This window comes from Bufo gargarizans, chromosome 2, assembly GCF_014858855.1.
Source record: "Bufo gargarizans isolate SCDJY-AF-19 chromosome 2, ASM1485885v1, whole genome shotgun sequence".
Taxonomy (NCBI): domain Eukaryota; kingdom Metazoa; phylum Chordata; class Amphibia; order Anura; family Bufonidae; genus Bufo; species Bufo gargarizans.
The window spans coordinates 192653483-192673917 of record NC_058081.1 but is presented as its reverse complement, the minus strand read 5'-3'; the positions used below and the strand labels follow the sequence as shown (position 1 = coordinate 192673917).

The 20435-nt window shown below is 43.6% G+C and overlaps 1 protein-coding gene across 2 annotated transcripts; it reads left to right on the top strand.

Annotated features, from left to right (window-relative positions):
• Window positions 1-2448: 2448 nt before the first annotated feature.
• ADPGK (ADP dependent glucokinase) lies at window positions 2449-10309 on the top strand. Of its 2 annotated transcripts, none has more exons than XM_044283361.1 (7): window positions 2449-2943; window positions 3683-3908; window positions 5967-6029; window positions 6719-6839; window positions 6926-7122; window positions 7989-8087; window positions 9513-10309. In XM_044283361.1, exons 1-7 carry the CDS (start codon window positions 2717-2719, stop codon window positions 10050-10052), a joined length of 1473 nt encoding a protein of 490 aa, XP_044139296.1. In that variant the 5' UTR covers window positions 2449-2716; the 3' UTR covers window positions 10053-10309. The 2 variants fall into 2 exon arrangements, with proteins under 2 accessions (XP_044139296.1, XP_044139295.1); XM_044283360.1 differs by having other exon boundaries at window positions 9510-10309.
• The last annotated feature ends 10126 nt before the right edge of the window (window positions 10310-20435 follow it).

The window sequence follows — 20435 nt, the reverse complement described above, 5'->3', positions numbered from 1 at the left end:
GGACAACTGCTGTGAGCCAGGCTGAGGAACCCAGCACAGCCACTACACAATATAACGAGCTTCCTCTTATTTATGATCGGTGGGTGTAGTGGCTTTCGGACCTCACCGATCTGATGTGGATGACATATTCTGAGGGTGGCTCATAAATATAAAGAACCTGGAGAACCCTTTTAAGGTAAATGGGTCTGTTGATGACCGTTTTTCAGCAAAGACCAGGGGCAGACCGGCCATAGACCCTACAGGGCCCTCCTCATGGCTGCTGGCCAGGTACATAACGATCTGATGCACTCAACTTTAATTAATGCTAGGACCATCTGATACTTTTGCACCTGGCCTGTCTGACTGTGCTCATTATGGTGATAGGCCAGTATTTATGCTGCACTGTTGTATTTGGTTTTGCTGGTGAGGTATTTTGTACTGCATTAGGATGTTGCTGGCCACGCCTTCTTCTGTTGTCCCTACCTACTTGTGTTATCCCTGCCTATTTGTGTTGCCCCGCCTTCTGTCAGTTTAGACTCACCTACAACATATCTGTAAAGAATAAATCAAGGCAACTGGAAGTACTGTAGATTTCTTGAAAACGTTTCACTCGCTCTTCCAACGAGCTTTCTCAATTCTGAGTGATTGTACAAAAATTCTGGGAATAAATATGTAACTGAATCCACATCTGGTAATTATACCCAGCATTGGGTCAAAGGTGTTGATTCCATTATCCTAATTGGAGTTAGTAGGTGATAAAGACTTCCCAGAAAAAGGTGTCAAGACAACATTGTATGTGGCAGACAATAGATGTCTAACCCCCCCACCTCTATTCAAGCTTGGCTTCTCCATTTTTACGTAGATAGCCTCCTTCACGCCTCGTTTGTACCAAACGAGGTGGGGGGTTAGACATCTATTGTCTGCCACATACAATGCTGTCTTGACACCTTTTTCTGGGAAGTCTTTATCACCTACTGACTCCAATTAGGATAATGGAATCAACACCTTTGACCCAATGCTGGGTATAATTACCAGATGTGGATTCAGTTACATATTTATTATCAGAATTTTTGTACAATCACTCAGAATTGAGAAAGCTCGTTGGAAGAACGAGTGAAACGTTTTCAAGAAATCTACAGTACGTCCAGTTGCCTTGATTTATTCTTTACAGATATATACCATGACCTGGATAAATGAGAACCTTCACAGACATATCACCTACAACATGGGTCACTGTCAGGTTTTCAAAGTTCCCACTCTGCCCTTGGCAAAGAGAACCAATGCATGCTAACAAAATAGCAGCATTTAACATCCTCCTCCTCCAATTTTCTGACAAGACACATTCACTCAAGTGAATGGGTCTGCAAGAAAAATGAACTGTGCATGGATCCTACCCACGTACAGTCCCTTTAAGGACTCGTCCATAGTCTACATTCAGAACACAGATGGGTTTCCTATCATCTGAAAGGACGTAACAGCCTCTTACCTACTTCCTGAACCCTTTTCACCTGCATTTGTCCACATTCACTTCAGTCCCTAATACTACTGCTGGATATTTGGTGCATTCTCACATGTTGGGCAGGTAAATACACCTTAGGGTCCATTCACACATCCGTGGAATGGGTCTGCATCCGTTATGCAATATCCGGAACGGGGGCGGACCCATTCATTCTCTATGGGGCAGGAATGGATGCGGAGAGCACACTATGTGCTCTCCACATCCACATTTCCAGAGCGCGGCCCCGATCTACCAGTCCGCAGCTCCGGAAAAAAAATAGAACATGTCCTATTCTTGTCCGCAATAAGTTCTATGTGGGTGTCGGCCGGGTGTATTGCGGATCCGCAGTACACCGTGGACGTGTGAATGGACCCTTAGGGTGAGTTCACGTCACATTTTTGCCATCCGTTTAACATATACAAAAAACATATACGTTAACGGATGCCTAAGAGTCAGACTGATGCCATACAGTGACCTCTGTTTCACTGTAAAAGAAGAACGTATATGTATACTCTTCTACTGGATAGAGAAGAGTGGTGTGCTACGCTTTTGTATCCTTTTTTCCCAACGTATATGTTACAGTTGGCAAAAATGTCATATGAATCCACCTTTCCTGTTTTAACCAGTCTCAATATACTGTACATGTATCCTAGGGGACCAATTCAGTATTTACAAGAAGTACAAGAGTGAATTCACCCCCTTGTCTCTCCACCACAGAGCTGCATGTAAAAGGGGCGCTGTAATATTATTTCTGCTATGGGAGTCTCCAAGGATATGGCGCCTAGGCTAGACACAATGGCCTAGTGTTACTGGTACTGCCAACACTACATGGCTACTCAGTAATCCGTGCAAGACTGGTGACGTGGACTTCACCGTCCCGGGTTGTGCGCGTCAAGCCTCGTTTTCATTCGCAGAGTAAGTCCCGCCCCTCAGGTGACCTTCTGGAGTTAATGATTGGAAGATGAGAGCGACACAAGTTACGCTGCGCTGTAGCCGGGGTGGTCGGAAGTGAAAGTAGCGGCGATCCAGGCTGGATGAGCCGTCATTCATTCATTGCCTGTCTCTGGCCACTGTGATTGGGTTATTGATTTGGGGGCAGCAGAGACATGGCAGTAAGCGGCTGATGTGATCGCTGCAGCTGGATGGACACAGGGTTACTCTGCTTCTAGTGTGTGCTCTGCCCTCCGGTAACCCCCTCCCCATTCATTACATAGATCGCTCATTTCATACCTGAACACAATGTGGGCCAGAACCCTGTGTGTGGGCCTGCTGGCCTTCACTGTGGGTCTGATCCATCATCTCCAGCCTGACCTGTCTGAGGCTGCCCTGGAATACCTCTCCTCCTCCCTGCAGAGTCTTTCCACCTGGGAGACCTCTTCAAGTCCATCATTTGAAGAAGCCCTGTCTGCTGCCTGGGACCAAGTCATCACTGCCCCCACCAGACACTGGGGGAAGGTAGCAGTGGGGTGAGCATTTACTGTTATCTGCATATCTATCATCTATGTCATGTCTATGTATCTCGTATATCTCTTTACAATGTTTACATGAATATATCACCTGTATGTGCGAGCCCAGCGTTCAGGGGGCCGCGACGCCTGCGAGCCCAGCGTTCAGGGGGCCGCGACGCCTGCGAGCCCAGCGTTCAGGGGGCCGCGACGCCTGCGAGCCCAGCGTTCAGGGGGCCGCGACTCCTGCGAGCCCAGCGTTCAGGGGGCCGCGACGCCTGCGGGCCCAGCGTTCAGGGGGCCGCGACGCCTGCGGGCCCAGCGTTCAGGGGGCCGCGACGCCTGCGGGCCCAGCGTTCAGGGGGCCGCGACGCCTGCGGGCCCAGCGTTCAGGGGGCCGCGACGCCTGCGGGCCCAGCGTTCAGGGGGCCGCGACGCCTGCGAGCCCAGCGTTCAGGGGGCCGCGACGCACCAGTTTTGTGTTAGAAGATGTTTTCTCTGATCACTTCCGAAGCTAAATTTACAGGTCTGAATTGTTTCCAGAGTGCGGCGCATTATGAAAGTGCAAATGACACCCATATCGCCATAAAATTAGATCACACGAGGACTGACTAGGGAGCGCACATTTCCATTTTGCAGCCGACAGAATTTTGATCAGTACAAAGGCGTCCCTTTACATTTGTGCTGATGGTCAGTATAGCAGGTGAGTTCATACACTACACTAAATGTGCCTCTTCTGGGTATTTTTTTGTCTTTACAGAGTGAATGCATGTGTTGACGTGGTACTTTCAGGGGTGAGCCTGCTGCAAGCTCTAGGACTGCACCCCCAGTCTGGCGGAGATCACTCAGTCCTCACCTCTCAAGAGGAGCTAGCGGCTACATTCCTGCACTACATGCAGCAGGGAGCAGCGGCTGAACGCTTCTATAGTGATGCAGACAGCTTCCAGCACATCTCCCATACTGCCTCACAGAACCCAGATGCCAAGGTAAGCCCATTCTTCACTGTGTCATATCTATGTGATTCCTGTAGGGTGTGTGTGTGTTTTTTTTGTTTTGTTTTGTTTTTTCCTGATGAGCAAAACATTCGGTCAGGCTATGTTCACATCCATACTGTGCAGGATGTGTCAAGCAAAGCTCATGGTACCCCGCCAGTGCTGGATTTTGGCAGATAATGTAGTCCCAAGGGGTTCTTTTGTGGTTGCCATCATTTTAGCACCAACTTCAAATCTGACAGAATTGCTGACAGATCCTTGATTGCCTTACTGGACTGTATTAAATATTACGTATAATTTGTACAATACTGGGATATATCTGATAATCTGTATACGGTTATATCTCTAAAAAAACAAAAACATATATATTGCGCAAGCTCTCAAAGGGGGCGTCCAGTTTGTAAATATTATCATTGCGAATATGTCACACAATAACATACCCCTGACACACATGAGTAGGCCCCGGAGCTGTATCTGCGTGCTGTGTAAATAGTGATCAATCATCCCATGCAGCTTCTATAGGGCATGCTAGCGGTGATGTGCCTCACCCACGTCACAACTGTCTGTACTGCCCTTGACCAGATACTGTAGTCTTCGGTTCCAGTTCATGTATTCAGGGGTATCACAGACAGCAGTGGTTAGCACTGGTACCTTGCAGAACTGGGGTCCTGGGTTCGAATCCGACCAAGGACAACATCTGCACGGAGTTTATATGTTCTCCCCGTGTTTGTGTGTGTTTCTCCGGGTTCTCTGGTTTCCTCCCACACTCCAAAGACATATTGATAGAGGACATAGATTGTGAGCCCCATTGGGGACAGCTTGATGCTAATGTCTGTAAAGTGCGGAATACAGTAGCGATGTAAAATAAAGCAAGTCACCAGCACCTTGTTACACCCTATGGGAACTTGGGGGGGGGGGGGGGGGATGATTGTTTACACAGACCTGGGGGACTACTTATGCACAACGGGGGTAAGTTTACAATCAAAAGAAGACTTCACCAAAGTAAATACAGAGGGTTCACTACAAGATGTAAACCATTGGTGAGCCTCAAAAACAGGAAGGCAAGATTAGAGTTTGCCAAACGACATCTAAAAAAGCCTTCACAGTTCTGGACAAACATCCTTTTCTAAGGAATTGTGTGTTTTTTTTTTTTTTTTTTTTTTTTTTTTTTTTTTTTTTTTTAGTTGTTTTGGGTCTGTAATGCACAGGTGTTTTTTATAACAGGTTGATGAGTGCCTCGTTCGGTGATAGACATGGAAAGACCCCTTCCCCCACCCGGCTGGGCGGGTTTTTGGAGGAGGGCAATAGACTTTAAAATCCCTGACTTGACACTCATCAATGTTACGACTAAGAACAACATGTTCGAAACGCGTGAACAATTGCCACAAGGTGTATGGATTCTGTCTTTCTATGTAAACTGGTTACCGATGAATAAAGACGAAGAACGACACAACTTGAATGTGAGTGCTGGAACTTTCTTTGTTAGTTATGTACCCAATTCTGCCTCTGGACGTGAAAAATAATGTTTTTGTTTATCTGCAACAGACTCCTATCTTGAAAATGATGAGGAGCTGAAACTGTATATTAGAAAGTTGTAAGCAGATTGATAGGTAGTTTTATGGGAAAAGAGTCAGTAAAACTTGTACTTCATTTATTTAAATTCCTGCTCATTCTGGGCTTTAAAGTCAAGTAGACGGTCCCATCAGTGACTGACAGCCTTCCCTCTATGGCTGTGTATAGAGAGAGAGCGGTCAGTCACTAATAGGACCGTCTCCTCGACTTTAAAGCCCAGAATGAGCAGGAATTTAAATAAATGAATTGCAAGTTTTACTGACTCTTTTCCCATAACACTATGTCATAATCTGCTGCCACGCACAGGTTAGGGAAATTGGGGTTGACGGCTTCTAGGCCTTACAACTCCTTAATGATATAAAAGGTGATTGCGTGTGTTCAAAGATAAATAGATCAGTTCCTTACTAGTGTATATTTTCCTGGCCTTGTGATAAAAAATGCATTATAAGTACATTACAGGTCTGTCTCTTTCCTTTCTAGCATTTTGTTGGTGGAAATGCTGCTCTTATCGCTCAAAGATTGGCTGGCCACCCAGATATGGAGGTAAAATATTCTTCCCTGTTCCTCAATACTTAGCCCGCAGACACTATGTTGATCCCAAAAATATATGTATAGCATCATGTGCTGATATACAAGGTCTGTTCTAAATATTTTACTCTCTTACCCCATCTGAGCACAAGAACAGGGGTACCGTGTACCAGTATGGAGCAGCAGGTCAAGCACGCTTGGTGCCACAATAGTATGTATATCTTAGCTTGGCCTGCGCCATTGCGTGCTCTGGTATACAGCTGGCACCTGGCTTTTACTGCCAGTATCAGAGGTAACTCCAACCCCGGCCGCTTAACCCGTCAGATGCCACGATTAGTAGCAACCATGGCATCTGAACAATTAGACAGTGGGAGGGAGTTCACTTTTGTCTCTAAATTGCACCGTGAATGCAATTGTGGGATATTAAGACTGTGTCATGGCAACTGGAGGTCTTCTGAAGGTCCCTAGGCTGCCATGTCTCAGCCACTATTACAGTATATCCTGGCTCTGGCAGAATATAATAGACTACCTGTGAAAACCACTATTTGTATCATACAAGCAATTAAACAAATCGCAGGTTCAATTGTGAAAAAAAAAAAATTTAAGAAAGTTTTTAAAAATGTTCAAAACCACAAATCTATCAAATACAAAAAAAAAATTTACTTTATACAGACACCTTTTTTTTTAAATTATATCTACCGCAGGTTCTTCTTTGTGGCCCAGTAGGCCCTAAACTTCATGAACTGCTAGATGACCGTATTTTGGTACCTCCAGCCTCATTACAAGAGCAGGATGAATATCATCTGATCTTGGAATACAAAGCAGGTAAAGACTATGTATAATTGTACATATGATGCACATGTACAGTAAGATAAGAGCAACCCTCATTAAACTGGTGTTCGGCCTTTTAGGAGAGCAGTGGGGCTCGGGACGTGCTCCAGCCGCCAGTCGGTTCATTTTTTCCCATGACTTGTCCAATGGTGCCATGACATCATTGGAGGTTTTACTTTCAAGCCTAGAGGACTTCCAGCCCAAATTATTGGTTCTCTCTGGATTGCACATGATGGAAGGATTAAGTCAGGAGAAAAGAGCCAGTCGTTTACATGAGGTAAGACAGTAGCTTCCATGTACCCGTTTCTGAGGAGTTCATTCCTGGTTTCAGCCTCTTCTTAAAGGGAATGTCACCAGTCTTATGTTTTTGTAACAAACGTCAGCAAAAAATAAAATAAAAATGACAGATCCCCCTTATCAAAATGCTGGTTCACTTTTATTTAATTGCCTCACCAGTTTTGCTAAAATCTTGTACTGAACAGCTCCTGCGCATGCTGATGAGTCCACCCCACCGGTTGCTGATCACAGTAGGAAAAGACAGTCAATCAGTGGTGGCGAGAGGCAGGAGCTCAAGAATATGAGGACTCATTGGCATGCACTGGAGCTGATAGGACTTAGGAGTTAGGGCAGCATGAAACTGGTCACAGACGCCATTTAAAGAAAAATGGGGATGATGACCTGGAATGTGTTAAGTCGAAGTTCTGTTTTGAAGACAGTACTCTGGGCTCAAAAAAGGAGTCATTTGGACAGAAGCCACAGGCAGTTGTCAGAATAATTGTGAATGTACATTAATCCTGCTTACATTCATTGTGGTTTTATAAAATCTGCAAAAAGAGTAAAGGCATTATAAATCGGGGCCTATGAATAAATTGATAGCCCCTGCAAACTCAAACACTGTCCAATCAGAGTTCAAACTGTGCACAAAGGGAATAGTATCACCCAGTTGTCGATTCCTAAATCTTCAGGAGGAATAACAGGGGAACGGCACAAAGCTATGAGAAATGATTTTGCAGAATTGTTAGTTCAAGTAGAATACATGTCTTTACTAACATGTCCACTTTAATGCCCAACTAAGAGGTCAATGAATATGGTATTTATGGTAAACTGGCCAACAGCTGTATCTCTCTTTGGAACAACTTTTAGGCTGCCAGTGCTTTGTCAGATGTTCCTTCAGATATCCTTATTCATTTGGAGTTGGCAAGTATGACAGATGGAGACCTGATGAGAGGAATCATCTACCAGGTAACCCATTAGCTTGGCAAATCTGAAGTATGTGTGAGGAATGGGTAGTCCCAAAAACTAGAATATGTTAGAAAAGACCTTTATACAGGTAGTTACATAGATAATCTTTCTTCTTAACCAAAACCATTCATAAAAAGCCTACATTTCTAGTATTTTGGAAACTTTAATATTTGTTTTTGAAGTTAAATGGTTTTCCCACCATCATATCTCATATCCATTTTGAAAATCACCGGTCTTAAAAAGGCATTATAGCTAGCAGTGGATTGCCGAAGTTATGTAGCGACGTCGGCCTTCAGCGTATCCAGCGCTGATTCTAAATGTAAAGCAGCTTCCTTGCCGTCTTACATTTAGACCATTTTCTATGCCTAAACCAGGCGTAGAAAATGATGAATGAGATGGGCCTGCCCCCTACCCCGCTATGCCCACTTTTTTAGACCTGGCATGAGTGGGTAAGAAGTCGCAGATTCTGCCGTACCATGGCGTGCGACAGAATCTGCGCCATATATACCCCATAAAAGTGGCGTATATCTGGTCATAAATGATCCCCCCCTTCCCTTTCATTTATGGTAATCTTAATTTTTTTTAATTACTTTTGAGTCCCTGAAATTAGGAGGTTTTGTAGAAAAATGGTTGCAATTCCTTAACGTTTCACAGGACATTTTTGTTCATCCCCTTGAATAAAACCCGGAAGTCTACACTTCCATTGCATCTCAGTTGTTTCACTTCAAATCCAATGTGGTGGCATGCAGAGCCCACATTGTGTCACTGCCCAAATATTTCTGGTCCTAACTTGTATATGTGAAATACACTATCTATATGTTTATTTCTCTATTTATTAAATTGTGAAAATTATACAAATAAGGCTACTTTCACACTAGCGTTTTGGCTTTCCTTTGTGAGATCCGTTCAGGGCTTTCACAAGCGGTCCAAAACTGATCAGTTTGCCTCTGTTCAGTCTCCATTCCGCTTTGGAGGCGGACACCAAAACGCTACCTGCAGCATTTTGCTGTCTGCTTGACGAAACTGAGCCAAACGGATCCGTCCTGGCACACAATGTAAGTCAATGGGGACAGATCCATTTTCACTGACACAATCTGGCACAATAGAAAACGGATCCGTCCTCCATTGACTTTCAGTGTTGTTCACGACGGATCCTTCTTGGCTATGTTAAATATAATACAAACAGATCCGATCTGAACGGATCCGTCTGTGCAGCTCTACGATGGATCCACACTAAACGCGAGTGTGAAAGTAGCCTAAGTCTGATGCCAGTAAGATTCCCTGAACATAGTGTACTGCCCACAGTTTACATAATAGTTTCTGCTTGGGTTTTCAGGATGCTCTTTGTTACAATCTTTATTTAACACCATGAGAAGGGTTGCCATCTTTTTATAATGAGGTTCTGTTTGTTCTGTTGGTCAGCAGGTCCTCCCTCTGGTAAGTTCTCTTGGACTCAATGAACAAGAGCTCCTGTTTCTGACCCAGTCAGCAGATGGGCCTCATTCCACCTTGTCTGCCTGGTCCGGAGTTCCAGATGTCGGAATAGTGAGTGACATTTTGTTTTGGATGCTTCATGGTTCTGGTAGTGAAGGCTCTAGTCTTACCAGAGTCCACTTTCACACACTGGCCTATCATATTATTGCCACTATTGATGGCTTTTGGGGAAACCAGGTTTCAGCAGTAGCTGCAGGTGCCCGGGTTGCTGGAGCTCAGGCGTGTGCCAGTCAAACAATTGACCCTTCAAGAGTAATGCTTAAAAGCCCATTGGAGTTTATGACATCGCGAACAGAGACTGGTTTTATAGCTAGGGTTACTGCTAAGGAACCAGTAGCAGTGTGGAGTAAAGGAGGAGTGACCTTCCATTTTACACCTGTCCTGATCTGCAAGGATCCAGCTCGGACAGTAGGGTTGGGAGATGCTATATCAGCAGAGGGACTCTTGTTTTCGGAGTCCAAAACCCAGTAAGGAAACAACTCTGCACTACAGGAACACAGGCGACATCTGGTGCTGTCAACACAACTGCGACTGTTCCTATTTATAGGGGTCAGAAAATCCAAATCCTTTATATGCTAGTACGTTACAGAAATGTTACAAATGTTACACATTAAATAAGTAATTTATTCACTATGTAAATCGTTTTGCATCCCAAACCTTAAAGGGAACCGGTCACCTGGATTTTGGGTATAGAGCTGAGGACATGGGTTGCTAGATGGCCGCTTGCACATCTGCAATACCCAGTCCCCATAGCTCTGTGTGCTTTTATTGTATAAAAAATATTTTTTTATATTTATGTAAATGAGGCTACTAACGTTTCCAGAGCCCAGCACCGCCCGCATCGTCAGAATCTCCTCCTTGCTCTCCGACGTCACAAAGCTAGAGCACCGTAATCTCGCGATGCGCGAGCTAGCGCATGCACAGTTCGTTCCCTGAGGCTAATGCCAGCACAGGGAAGGAACACAATGCCGACACTGCGCATGCGCTAGCTTGCGCATCGCGAGATTGCGGCGCTCTAGCTTTGTGATGTCGGGGAGCAAGGAGGAGATTCGGAGGATGCGGGCGTGGCTGGGCTCAGAGTCAGAGAACGCTGGACTCCTCTAAGGTTAATTTACATATCAATACATTTTTTTTTTTTTTTACACAATAAAAGCACACAGAGATATGGGGACTGGATATTGCGGATGTGTTAGCGGCGATCTAGCAACCCATGTCCTCAGCTCTATACACAAAATCCCGGTGACAGGTTCCCTTTAATGAGGATTTTTAAAATCTGAAATTGGGCATACATTAGTATATCAGTAAAGTAAAAGCCTTAGCCAACGTTTGGTAAATATTATTTTATTTTTTTACTTTTTATTGTGGCGTCCATATTAGAATAATCTGAATCGGATCCAATCATGTCAAATAGGGAAAATCTGTGGTGAAATTCTGCAGAAAGTCTACAATGCATGTCATGTTTTTTGCACTATGTGGATTTGTTAAAACCTCATCCACTTTGTTGTAAATGTAATACACTGTGGATTATCTGCCTGCAAATTCAGGAAGAAAATCTGCATTGTGTCCGTTTTCTGTGTATACACTACTACCACCGCTTTCACAGGGCCGTGATAGAGGCTCTGCGGTGATGACAGTTGTGTTCAATAGGACCATGGAGAAGCTGGGTTTTGTAGACCTAAGGCTTTGTTCACAGTTGCGTTGGTAATCTGGCAGACTAATTCGCTAGCCTGTTCCGGCATAAATGCCAACTGTCGGCCAGACAAAACCCGCTGCACTCCACGGTATTTTTCCTGGCCAAAGCCCGGGAGCCAGCCGGATCCTATTATAGTCAATTGGGATCCGGCAGTACGTGGTCGTGTCCAGAAAAGCCAGATTTGGTGAGCTATGTCGGATCAGAAAGAAAAAAGACACAATGCAACAGCACTCTACATAGTCCTGTTGCATTAGGTTTTTTTTTCTTACGTCTTTCTAGCCATGGCGACGTGCACCTGCGCATTGGGGTGTGCTGACTGACCCCCTTTTTCTATGTCTATCAGGCTACTGATTACCAAAACAACTGTGAATGAAGCCTAACGTGGAGCGTGGCTGTGTGAAAGCGGCCTACTGGTGCATTTCGGAGTTGCTCTTCATGCAGTACTTCTTGTACCTGTAAACAGATTGCCATTTTGGGGGAGCCATACTGTGTTGAGTTATACAAGTTGGAAACCACATAGCAGGTTTTGATCTGCCTGGCCATCGGCTCTTACTGCCAATAGCCAGATAAGACAGGATACAGAAAAAAGTATCATCAAATGTGGGACCAAATTCTGTTTCCATATATTTGCAGAATACAACGAATACCTCCATTCTGTGGCCCAAATGTTATGTGCTCTGATACGGTATGCGATCTCGTACAATATATGTTAGCTAATGAAGTGTAATCCCAATACCTTACCTGGTTTCCATCAGATTTGCAGTACACAAAAGAGCATTCTAATCCTTCATTAAAACTTGTTACTGGTAACCACCATTATATTGACCCTGATTTTTTATACGTAATATAAAGGCAGCCTAAAAACTAAATCCAGTAGTAATGAAGGAGTTAAATATAGTTCTTCCATTGGTTTAGAATCACCCCTTCTCCTGACAGTCATATGCTAGCACTTGTGATCCCACAACTCCAGATGATTGGCCCCATCACGTGTCCTACAGTAAATATCTTTACAGTTCTCATGCTCTGGGATCTTGTGATGACATATTGATTTAATCTTCGCTGGGTATTACACACCCCACTTAACCTTTTACATGCATCAATCTCTTATAAAGGGGTTGTCTCACTTCAGCAAGTGACAATTATCATGTAGCGAAAGTTAATACAAGGCACTTACTAATGTATTGTGATTGTCCATATTGTCTCCTTTGCTGGCTGCATTAATTTTCCCATCACGTTAGGGGTTATGACCACCCTGTAATCCAGCAGCGGTGGCCGTGCTTGCACACTATAGGGGAAAAAAAAAAGCACTGACCTCTCTGGTGGCCGGGACTGTGGAAGCGCACATAGGCATGTATGCACAGTAAGTCCTGGCCACCTCAGATCTGTGCTGCAGTGGTGGCTGTAACCCCTAGATCCTAGCAGTGTATAATGTGATTAATGAAGGAAGCAATATGGACAATCACAATACATTAGTAACTTTGTCTACATGATAAATGCCTCTTACTGAAGCGAGATTACCTCTTTAAGCTCTGGTGAATTTTTATTGGGACCAAAAATATTTATGCCTTTTCCGTATTGCGCTGACTTTTTTTTTTTTTTTTTTTACATGTGGCTATTTCCCAGGACTAGCTAGCTTAAAATAAGTGTCTCTTTTTGTACCTCTTTGTTCTTCTTTGTATTTTTTTGCAGGGACAACTTCTATTTAACGCTTACGGACATTGTTGTTACAGTTTTATACCAAAATCATTTGAGCTTTTATTTATTGCAGTCTTTCAATAGAAGGGCCTTAAATAACCAACTAGAACATGTTTTAATTGGTGCCCATGTGAGGAATCATTGACAGTAATATCAGGAAACTGGCCCATTACTGTAGTGAGTGTGTGCTTAAAGGGGTTGTCCAGGATTGACTTGTTACCTAAATTCCACTCCTGCCGCGCCAGAGATGTGAAGGGAAGCATACTTACCTGCACCCTGCTTCTTGGTTCCAGCTCTGTGGGTCCCCAGCATGTAAACTGCTGGCATGAACAAGGCCACATGTGCCGCTGCAGTCAATCACTGGCCTTGGGGGACACGTCACTGCTGAGGTCAGCCATTAGTTGCAGACACAAACATGACCCGGTCCATGCCAAGTTTACCAGCAGGGACCAAAGGGCAGCGAAGACACCCATTGGCCCAGTTAAGAAGTATTCTTTAAATGCAGACTTGTAAATGGAAGCAGTCAGTTCTAGAATACCCCTTTAAGTTATAATTGAGTGTAACAGAGTGGCTTGTTAGTGCATGTATTTGTTGGTTGGGGGGGATTCACAGTGTCTGGTGTGTATGTACAGTAAGGCCCCCCACACTGAAATCCTGAGTCATGTCTAAGTGAAAGCACTGATAACTTTTCTCACGTAACTGGTTAAATATATTGTCCATATGCTTTTTATCCACTCAATTGCCTATTTTCTTTGGCTCAGAAAGGACACTCAATTTTGTAACATATTTGTGATAGACTTTTTTCCTTTTTTTAAAAAAAAAAATGAAAATAAAAAAATTTAATAAAATGTGTTTTCTTAACAAGTTTTGTATTGTATACCTTTACTGTTATTTCCTATGGTATATTATGCTTAGGTTCACACATTCTTGTGTTCATGGTGACATTCCATAGACATGACATACATATATAAAATACTAAACTGCCTGGTTCTTGAGCTGGAAATACTCCATGAACACATATTTAGCTCAATCGAGTAGATATCAGATTTAATTAGGGACACCACCTACTTATCCCACTGGAAAGGTTAAAAATCTAACAGGTGCAATGCCTGTGATCCCATACACATTAGGCCTTATGCACCCGACCGTTGCAAAATGGGGTTCCATTGTTCCGGGATCCGTTTTCCGTTTTTGTTTCCGTGTGTCTTCCTTTATTTTTGGAGGATCACCAGACATGAAGGAAAGTAAAAAAAAAAAAAAAAAAAAGTCTAAGTCAAGTTTGCCATGCAAATGTTAGGAAAAAAGCAGACGCGGATGACAATCTTGTGTGCTTCCGCGTTTTTTCATGGACCCGGTGACTTGAATTGGTCCGCAAACCGTTATCCGTGAAAAAAATAGGACAGGTTAAAAAAAAATTGACGAACTGGAATCACGGACACGGATGACAAACGGTGCCGAGTTTTCAACGGACCCACTGAAAGTCAATGGGTCCGCAGAAAATCACAAAAAACTGAACAACGGACACGGAATGAAACAACGGTCGTGTGCATGAGGCCTTAGGCTGAGTTCACACTTCAGTTATTTGGTCAGTTGTTTCCATAAGTGATTTTGAGCCAAAACCTGGTGCGAGTCAACAACACAGAAGAGATCTTTCACTTATACCTAAGTAGGTTTCACTACTGGTTTTGGCTCACTAAGGGCTCATGCACACTGCAGATTGCGGTCCGCAATGCACAGGCACCAATCATGTGCCTGACGTCTGCGGACGTGGATCCATTCACTTGAATGGGGTCCGCGATCCACATCAGACGGTCCGCACTGCAAAAAAGTAGTGCATGCACTACTTTTTTGTGGTGGGGAGGCACAGACAATACCCACGGAAGCCTCTGTAGTGCTTCCGATCCATGCCTCCGTTCCACACCGCATCTCCTGGATTGTTGACCTATTCAAGCTGTTTGCAGGCCACAATACAGGCAAGGCTGGCACAGGGTTGTGTGCATGAGCCCTAACTGATTGAAATTATTGCCCGGCCGTGCCCGTATTGTGGCCTGGAAACAGCGGGTCCACAATACATGGGCTGTGTGCACCCTGCATCACAGAGCCATTCACTTGAATAGGTCTGCAATCCGAAAGGTCTGTGCGAAACGGAAGCGCTACTGAGTGCTTCCGTAGGGTTTCTGTTCGTGCCTCCGCACCACAAAAAGTAATGCAAGTGAATGGGTCCGTGTCCGCATGCGGAGGCCCTACGGTCAGTGCCTTTGCATTGCGGACTGCAATTTGCGGTCTGCAGCACGGGTCCGACAGGCACATGAATGTGTGCATGAGGCCTTAGACTGTTGGAGGTTCTGATGGAATCCAACAAAAATCTAATGTGTGTGGTCATCTTTACTATCTGCATTTCCTAATGGTTCAGCTTTAATGTCATAAGATGGTTCTCCATTACATATTCCTCATGAGACACTAGACCATCTGTCATATTTTAAAGAGAGCTTCTTGTGTTAAACCAGCCAAAAGTTTCAGGGTTACTTATAGGAACCAAATACATCAAAGCTTTAATTTTCAAACCTGCAGTGGAAAAATGTAAGTATTAATCAGATCGGTGGCTATGGCTAACAGTGACTATTAAAGGGGTTGTCTCATCTCAGACATTCATTGCATATTGCTAGGATATGCCATCAGTGTTGAGGCTCATGCACATGGCCATTCTGTGCATTGGGGACAGCCGTGCAGATTCCACGGACTGATCCAGACCCATTCAGTCCGTGATCTATCCGCACCGCAAAAAAATTAAATAAAAATAGAACGAGGCACAGAGACCTTCCGGATTGCGGACCCATTCAAGTGAATAGGTCCGCCTCTGTGATGCAAAAATGTCTGGGGCCCGTAAGATAAGATGCCTTTATTGTCACTGTACAATACAACGTAATACAATGTACAATACAATGAAATGTTTGGAGCAATTCTAGATGTCATGGACAGAGGAACAAGAACTGACATTTAAACTAAAGCATTACACTAGAAAAAAACAAAACATTGCACTAGAAGGCAGTACTATTCACAGTTCACAGCATATATATAGCAAGAGCAAAGTAGGAAGTGCTTATGAGTATATACACACTGATTCAGACACCATTGCAGACAAGAGATCATCATGGGTTCATGAATGCAGCAGTCACTTTCAGTCTGTGGTAGTTTCTATCCTAGGAAGGGGCAATAATCTCCAAGCATTTAGGAGACTGATTGTTTTTGGGTAAAAGCTGTTCTTCAGCCTAGTGGTGCGGGCATGTAGGGCTCTAAGGCGCCTACCAGAGGGTAGGGGAATGAAAAGGCTGTGGCCGGGGTGAGTTGGATCCCCGCAGATAATTTTTGCCCTGTTGCTGCAGCGAGCAGTGAAGATGTCATCCAGTGATGGTAACTGAGTACCAGTGATTCTGCCAGCCATTCTGATGATGCGCTTGAGGGTCTTCTTGTCCTCAGAAGAGCAGCCAGAGTACCACACTGTAATGCAGTATGTGATAACAGATTCTATGGTGCACCTGTAAAAATTGACTAGCAGCTGTTTTGGGAGCTGTGCTTTCTTCAGACTCCTCAGAAAATAAAGCCTCTGAAGGCCTTTTTGGTCATTTCTGTTGAGTTTTTTTTATCCATGACAAGTCCTGACTAATATGAACTCCCAAGAATCCAAAACTTTAAACTATCTCCACGTTTCCACCATTAATGCTAATGGGATGGTGTCCATTTTGTTTCTTCTTCCTAAAATCCAGAATTAGCTCCTTTGTTTTCTTGGTATTGAGTATCAGGTTGTTGTTCTTACTCCATCTCTCTAGGTTCTCAACCTCTTTCCTATAGGCTGTTTCATCATTGTTGGAGATTAGGCCTATTACGGTCGTGTCATCTGCAAATTTTATAATGGTATTGTGAATAGGTTTACAGTCATTTGTGAAGAGGGAGTAAAGGAGAGGGCTCAACACACAGCCTTGCGGTACCCCAGTGTTAAGGATGAAGAAAAGTGCTTGCCCATGCATACGATTTGTAGTCTTTTTGTAAGAATATCCAGTTGCACAGGTGTGAGCTGAGACCCAAGTTGTTCATAAGCCAGCCATGCAGACCCGCAATACGGGCATGGTTGGCTTATGTTAATGTGCATGAACCTTTATATAGGTTCAAGTCCCAGTGGTCTGACTTGAACCTCTCTCTAGTATACCTCCCCCTTCAAGTAAAGGAGAGCAAACTGCGCAAGTGCAGCCACCTACCGTTCCCACTATGTGACCTACTAATATAGAAGAGTGTTGGCTTGGCTAATTCCAGCAGTCCAAAACAGGTGAATGGAGAGGTGGTCACGCATGTGTGGTGTGCTTTCCATTCACCACTATGGGATGCTCTGCTATTTTCAGAACTCCCATAGCAGTGAATAGAGATCACCCCTGCATGTGCAGTGTGATTTCCTTCACTTCGGGGTCCACATTATTGAGACAGGAGCAAGTCCCAGAGGTGGGACCCTCAGCTATCTGCTAGGATATGGCATCAAAGTCTGAGATGGGCCAATCTCTTCAAAGGGAAGGTGTCATCAGAAAATGACCCATTGTTTAAGTCAAGTTTATGTTAATTGTATTTTTTTAAAGAATATTTGATGGTTTTTAATTTTCACTAAACCTAATATTAGGCATCACTTCTTTGTCCGTACAGATCACTTGTCCTGATAGGCAGGATTACAATGACAAATATTACTATGTGTGTGTATATATATAATATATTAAAGCACCATTCATTCCATGGCGCTGTACATATGAAAAGGGGGTATACATACATGCATAATACAAACAATTGCACTAAGCATGAACAAGATGAGTTACAATCTACATGGTATGGGAGAAGGACACAGTAGGTGAGGATAAAGCTGGTCATGGCGGTATAGAGGCAGCAGGGTCACGGGATGTAGGCTTGTCTGAAGAGGTGGGTTTTCAGGTTTCTTTTGAAGTCATCCACAATAGGCGAGATTCTGCTATGTTTGGGTATCGATTTCTGGAGTATGGTGGATGCACGGGAGAAATCTTGGAGGCAATTGTGGGAAGAGGCAAGAAGGAGGTCTTGTGAGGATCGGAGATTGCGTGTGGGGATGTATCAGGAAAGTAGCTCATTCTCAAATTATCTATTCCCTCCTGACCTCTGCACAGATCATGCAAAGAAAACTCTCCCTTTAGAGGTGGGGGTCATTTATTAAAGACTGGTGTTTTACACCGGTCTTTGATATCCCCTGTTGAAAAAGTCACAAACTTGAAGCTAGCAACTTTTATGCCAGTTTGTGGTGTAGGGGGTAATAACAAGTGACGCTCCCTCCCCCCAATAAAGTCCCCTTTAGACTATTGTGTCTATAGTCCATTATGGCTTCTGTAAAGCTGTTAACAGCTCAGGAAACATAGCTGCCAGCATAAGCATGCTTAAAAAAAATCTACAAAAATAAAAACAGATTAGAAAAAAAGAGGAAATGTTTTTTTTTAAAAAACAACAACTATATGTCACATAAAGAGCACCTGCATTTTGGTCAGGAAATGAGCATTCCAGCTAAATGTAACCATCTCCAGATAATTCAGTACCGTTTGAAACCTCTCTTACCTGTGTCTGCCCTGGCTGATAAAACACGAGAAAGCAAAGTGCCACGGGCCCCAGACACTGCTTGCAATAATTGCACTATGAAAACGGCCTAAAGTGTATACCACTGGGAATGATACTCACAAGAGGATTAACAGGATGGAGTAAGAAAGCAGAGTAACCACGTGGGGACCATGACAGGAAAATGTCTTGTTCCCCAAGGTGATATGTACTGTGTGTTTTATTTGTAATACCTATAATCTATGCATTGCATTATGAAAACCCCACAATCTCTTGTGTTGCCCTTTGTCCGAACTGTTCACTTGAAGACAAGATTATAGACATCAGCATTCTTGGCTTCTAAACATGTCATATATGTAAAACAATGGAAACGCCAGGTTGATGCATGTGATATAGCTTCACTGTCCTGAAGGGGTTCTCCAGGCCATTTATGAAAACTGTCCTAGGGTAATATATATATACACACACACACACACACACACACACACACACACACACTAAATCCGGACCCATTCATTTCTATGGGGCTGTGCACATGAGCGGTGATTTTCACACATCACTTGTGCGTTGCGTGAAAAACGCACAATATAGAGCATGCTGCGATTTTCACGCAACGCAGGCCCCATAGAAGTGAAAGGGGCTGCATGAAAAATCGCAAGCAAGTGCGGATGCGGTGTGATTTTCATGCATGGTCGCTAGGTGACAATTGGGATGGGGACCCAATCTTTATTATTTTCCCTTATAACATTGTTATAAGGGAAAATAATAGCATTCTTAATACAGAATGCATAGTAAAGGAGGGATGGAGGGGTTAAAAGAATAAATAAATTTAACTCACCTCAGCCACTTGTTTGGACAGCCTGGCTTCTCTTCTTTCTTCTTCTTTGATGATCTGGGAGGAAAAGGACCTTTGGTGATGTCACTGCGCTCATCACATGGTCCATCACCATAGTGATGGACCATGTGATGAGCGCAGTGACATCAAAAGGTCCTTTTCTCCCAGGTCATCAAAGAAGAAGAAAGAAGAGAAGCCAGGCTGTGCAAACAAGTGGCTGAGGTGAGTTAAATTTATTTATTCTTTTAACCCCTCCATCCCTCATTTACTTAGCATTCTGTATTAAGAATGCTATTATTTTCCCTTATAACAATGTTATAAGGGAAAATAATAAAATCTACAGAATACCTATCGTCTGGCTGATCTGTTATTGTAATACTAGTCTAACTTTGTATAAAACAGTACAGGTAAATATAAGAAATTGTTTTTCTGCCCCCACCGCTCTTTCATAAACCCACATTCTCTAAACAATTCTGTCTTGTGAGCCTAAGATAGGCTGTCTTATATTTACATATGTAATTTTTTTTTTTTTTTAATACAGTGACAAATTACATTTTCAAGTGCAATTGTGCACTAACCCAACTACAGCCTGTTGGGCCCATCTGTCCATGTTTCACTGACACTGAACAGCTGAAAAAAAAAATTCAAAGCATCTCTTCTTAATGATCCATGGAACATCCGTGGTTTTCACGGACCCATAGACTATAATGGACGTGACGGATCCGTGAACACAGACAAAATAGAGCATGCATCCGTGCTAAAAACACTGACCCATGGACTGTGCTAAAACACTGATGTCCCCATTTATTTTAATGTGTGTATTCAGACGTGTGCTGTCTGGGGAGAACACGTACAGCACACATCCATGAAACACTGATGTGTGAATGAGGCTTAACAATATGGCAATATGATCTGGTTGTATTATCTTTAACATACCCAAGACGGATCCGTCATGAACTCCATTTAAAGTCAACGGGGACGGATCCGTTTTCTATTGCGTCAGAGAAAACAGATCCGTCCC

Excerpts from the sequence above, each read along its gene's own strand:
- ADPGK (XM_044283360.1), top strand. The coding sequence starts at position 2,717 with ATGTGGGCCAGAACCCTGTGTGTGGGCCTGCTGGCCTTCACTGTGGGT. Across the intron at positions 3,909-5,966 it reads CACAGAACCCAGATGCCAAG|CATTTTGTTGGTGGAAATGC; the intron begins GTAAGCCCATTC and ends TTTCCTTTCTAG. Across the intron at positions 7,123-7,988 it reads GAGCCAGTCGTTTACATGAG|GCTGCCAGTGCTTTGTCAGA; the intron begins GTAAGACAGTAG and ends AACAACTTTTAG.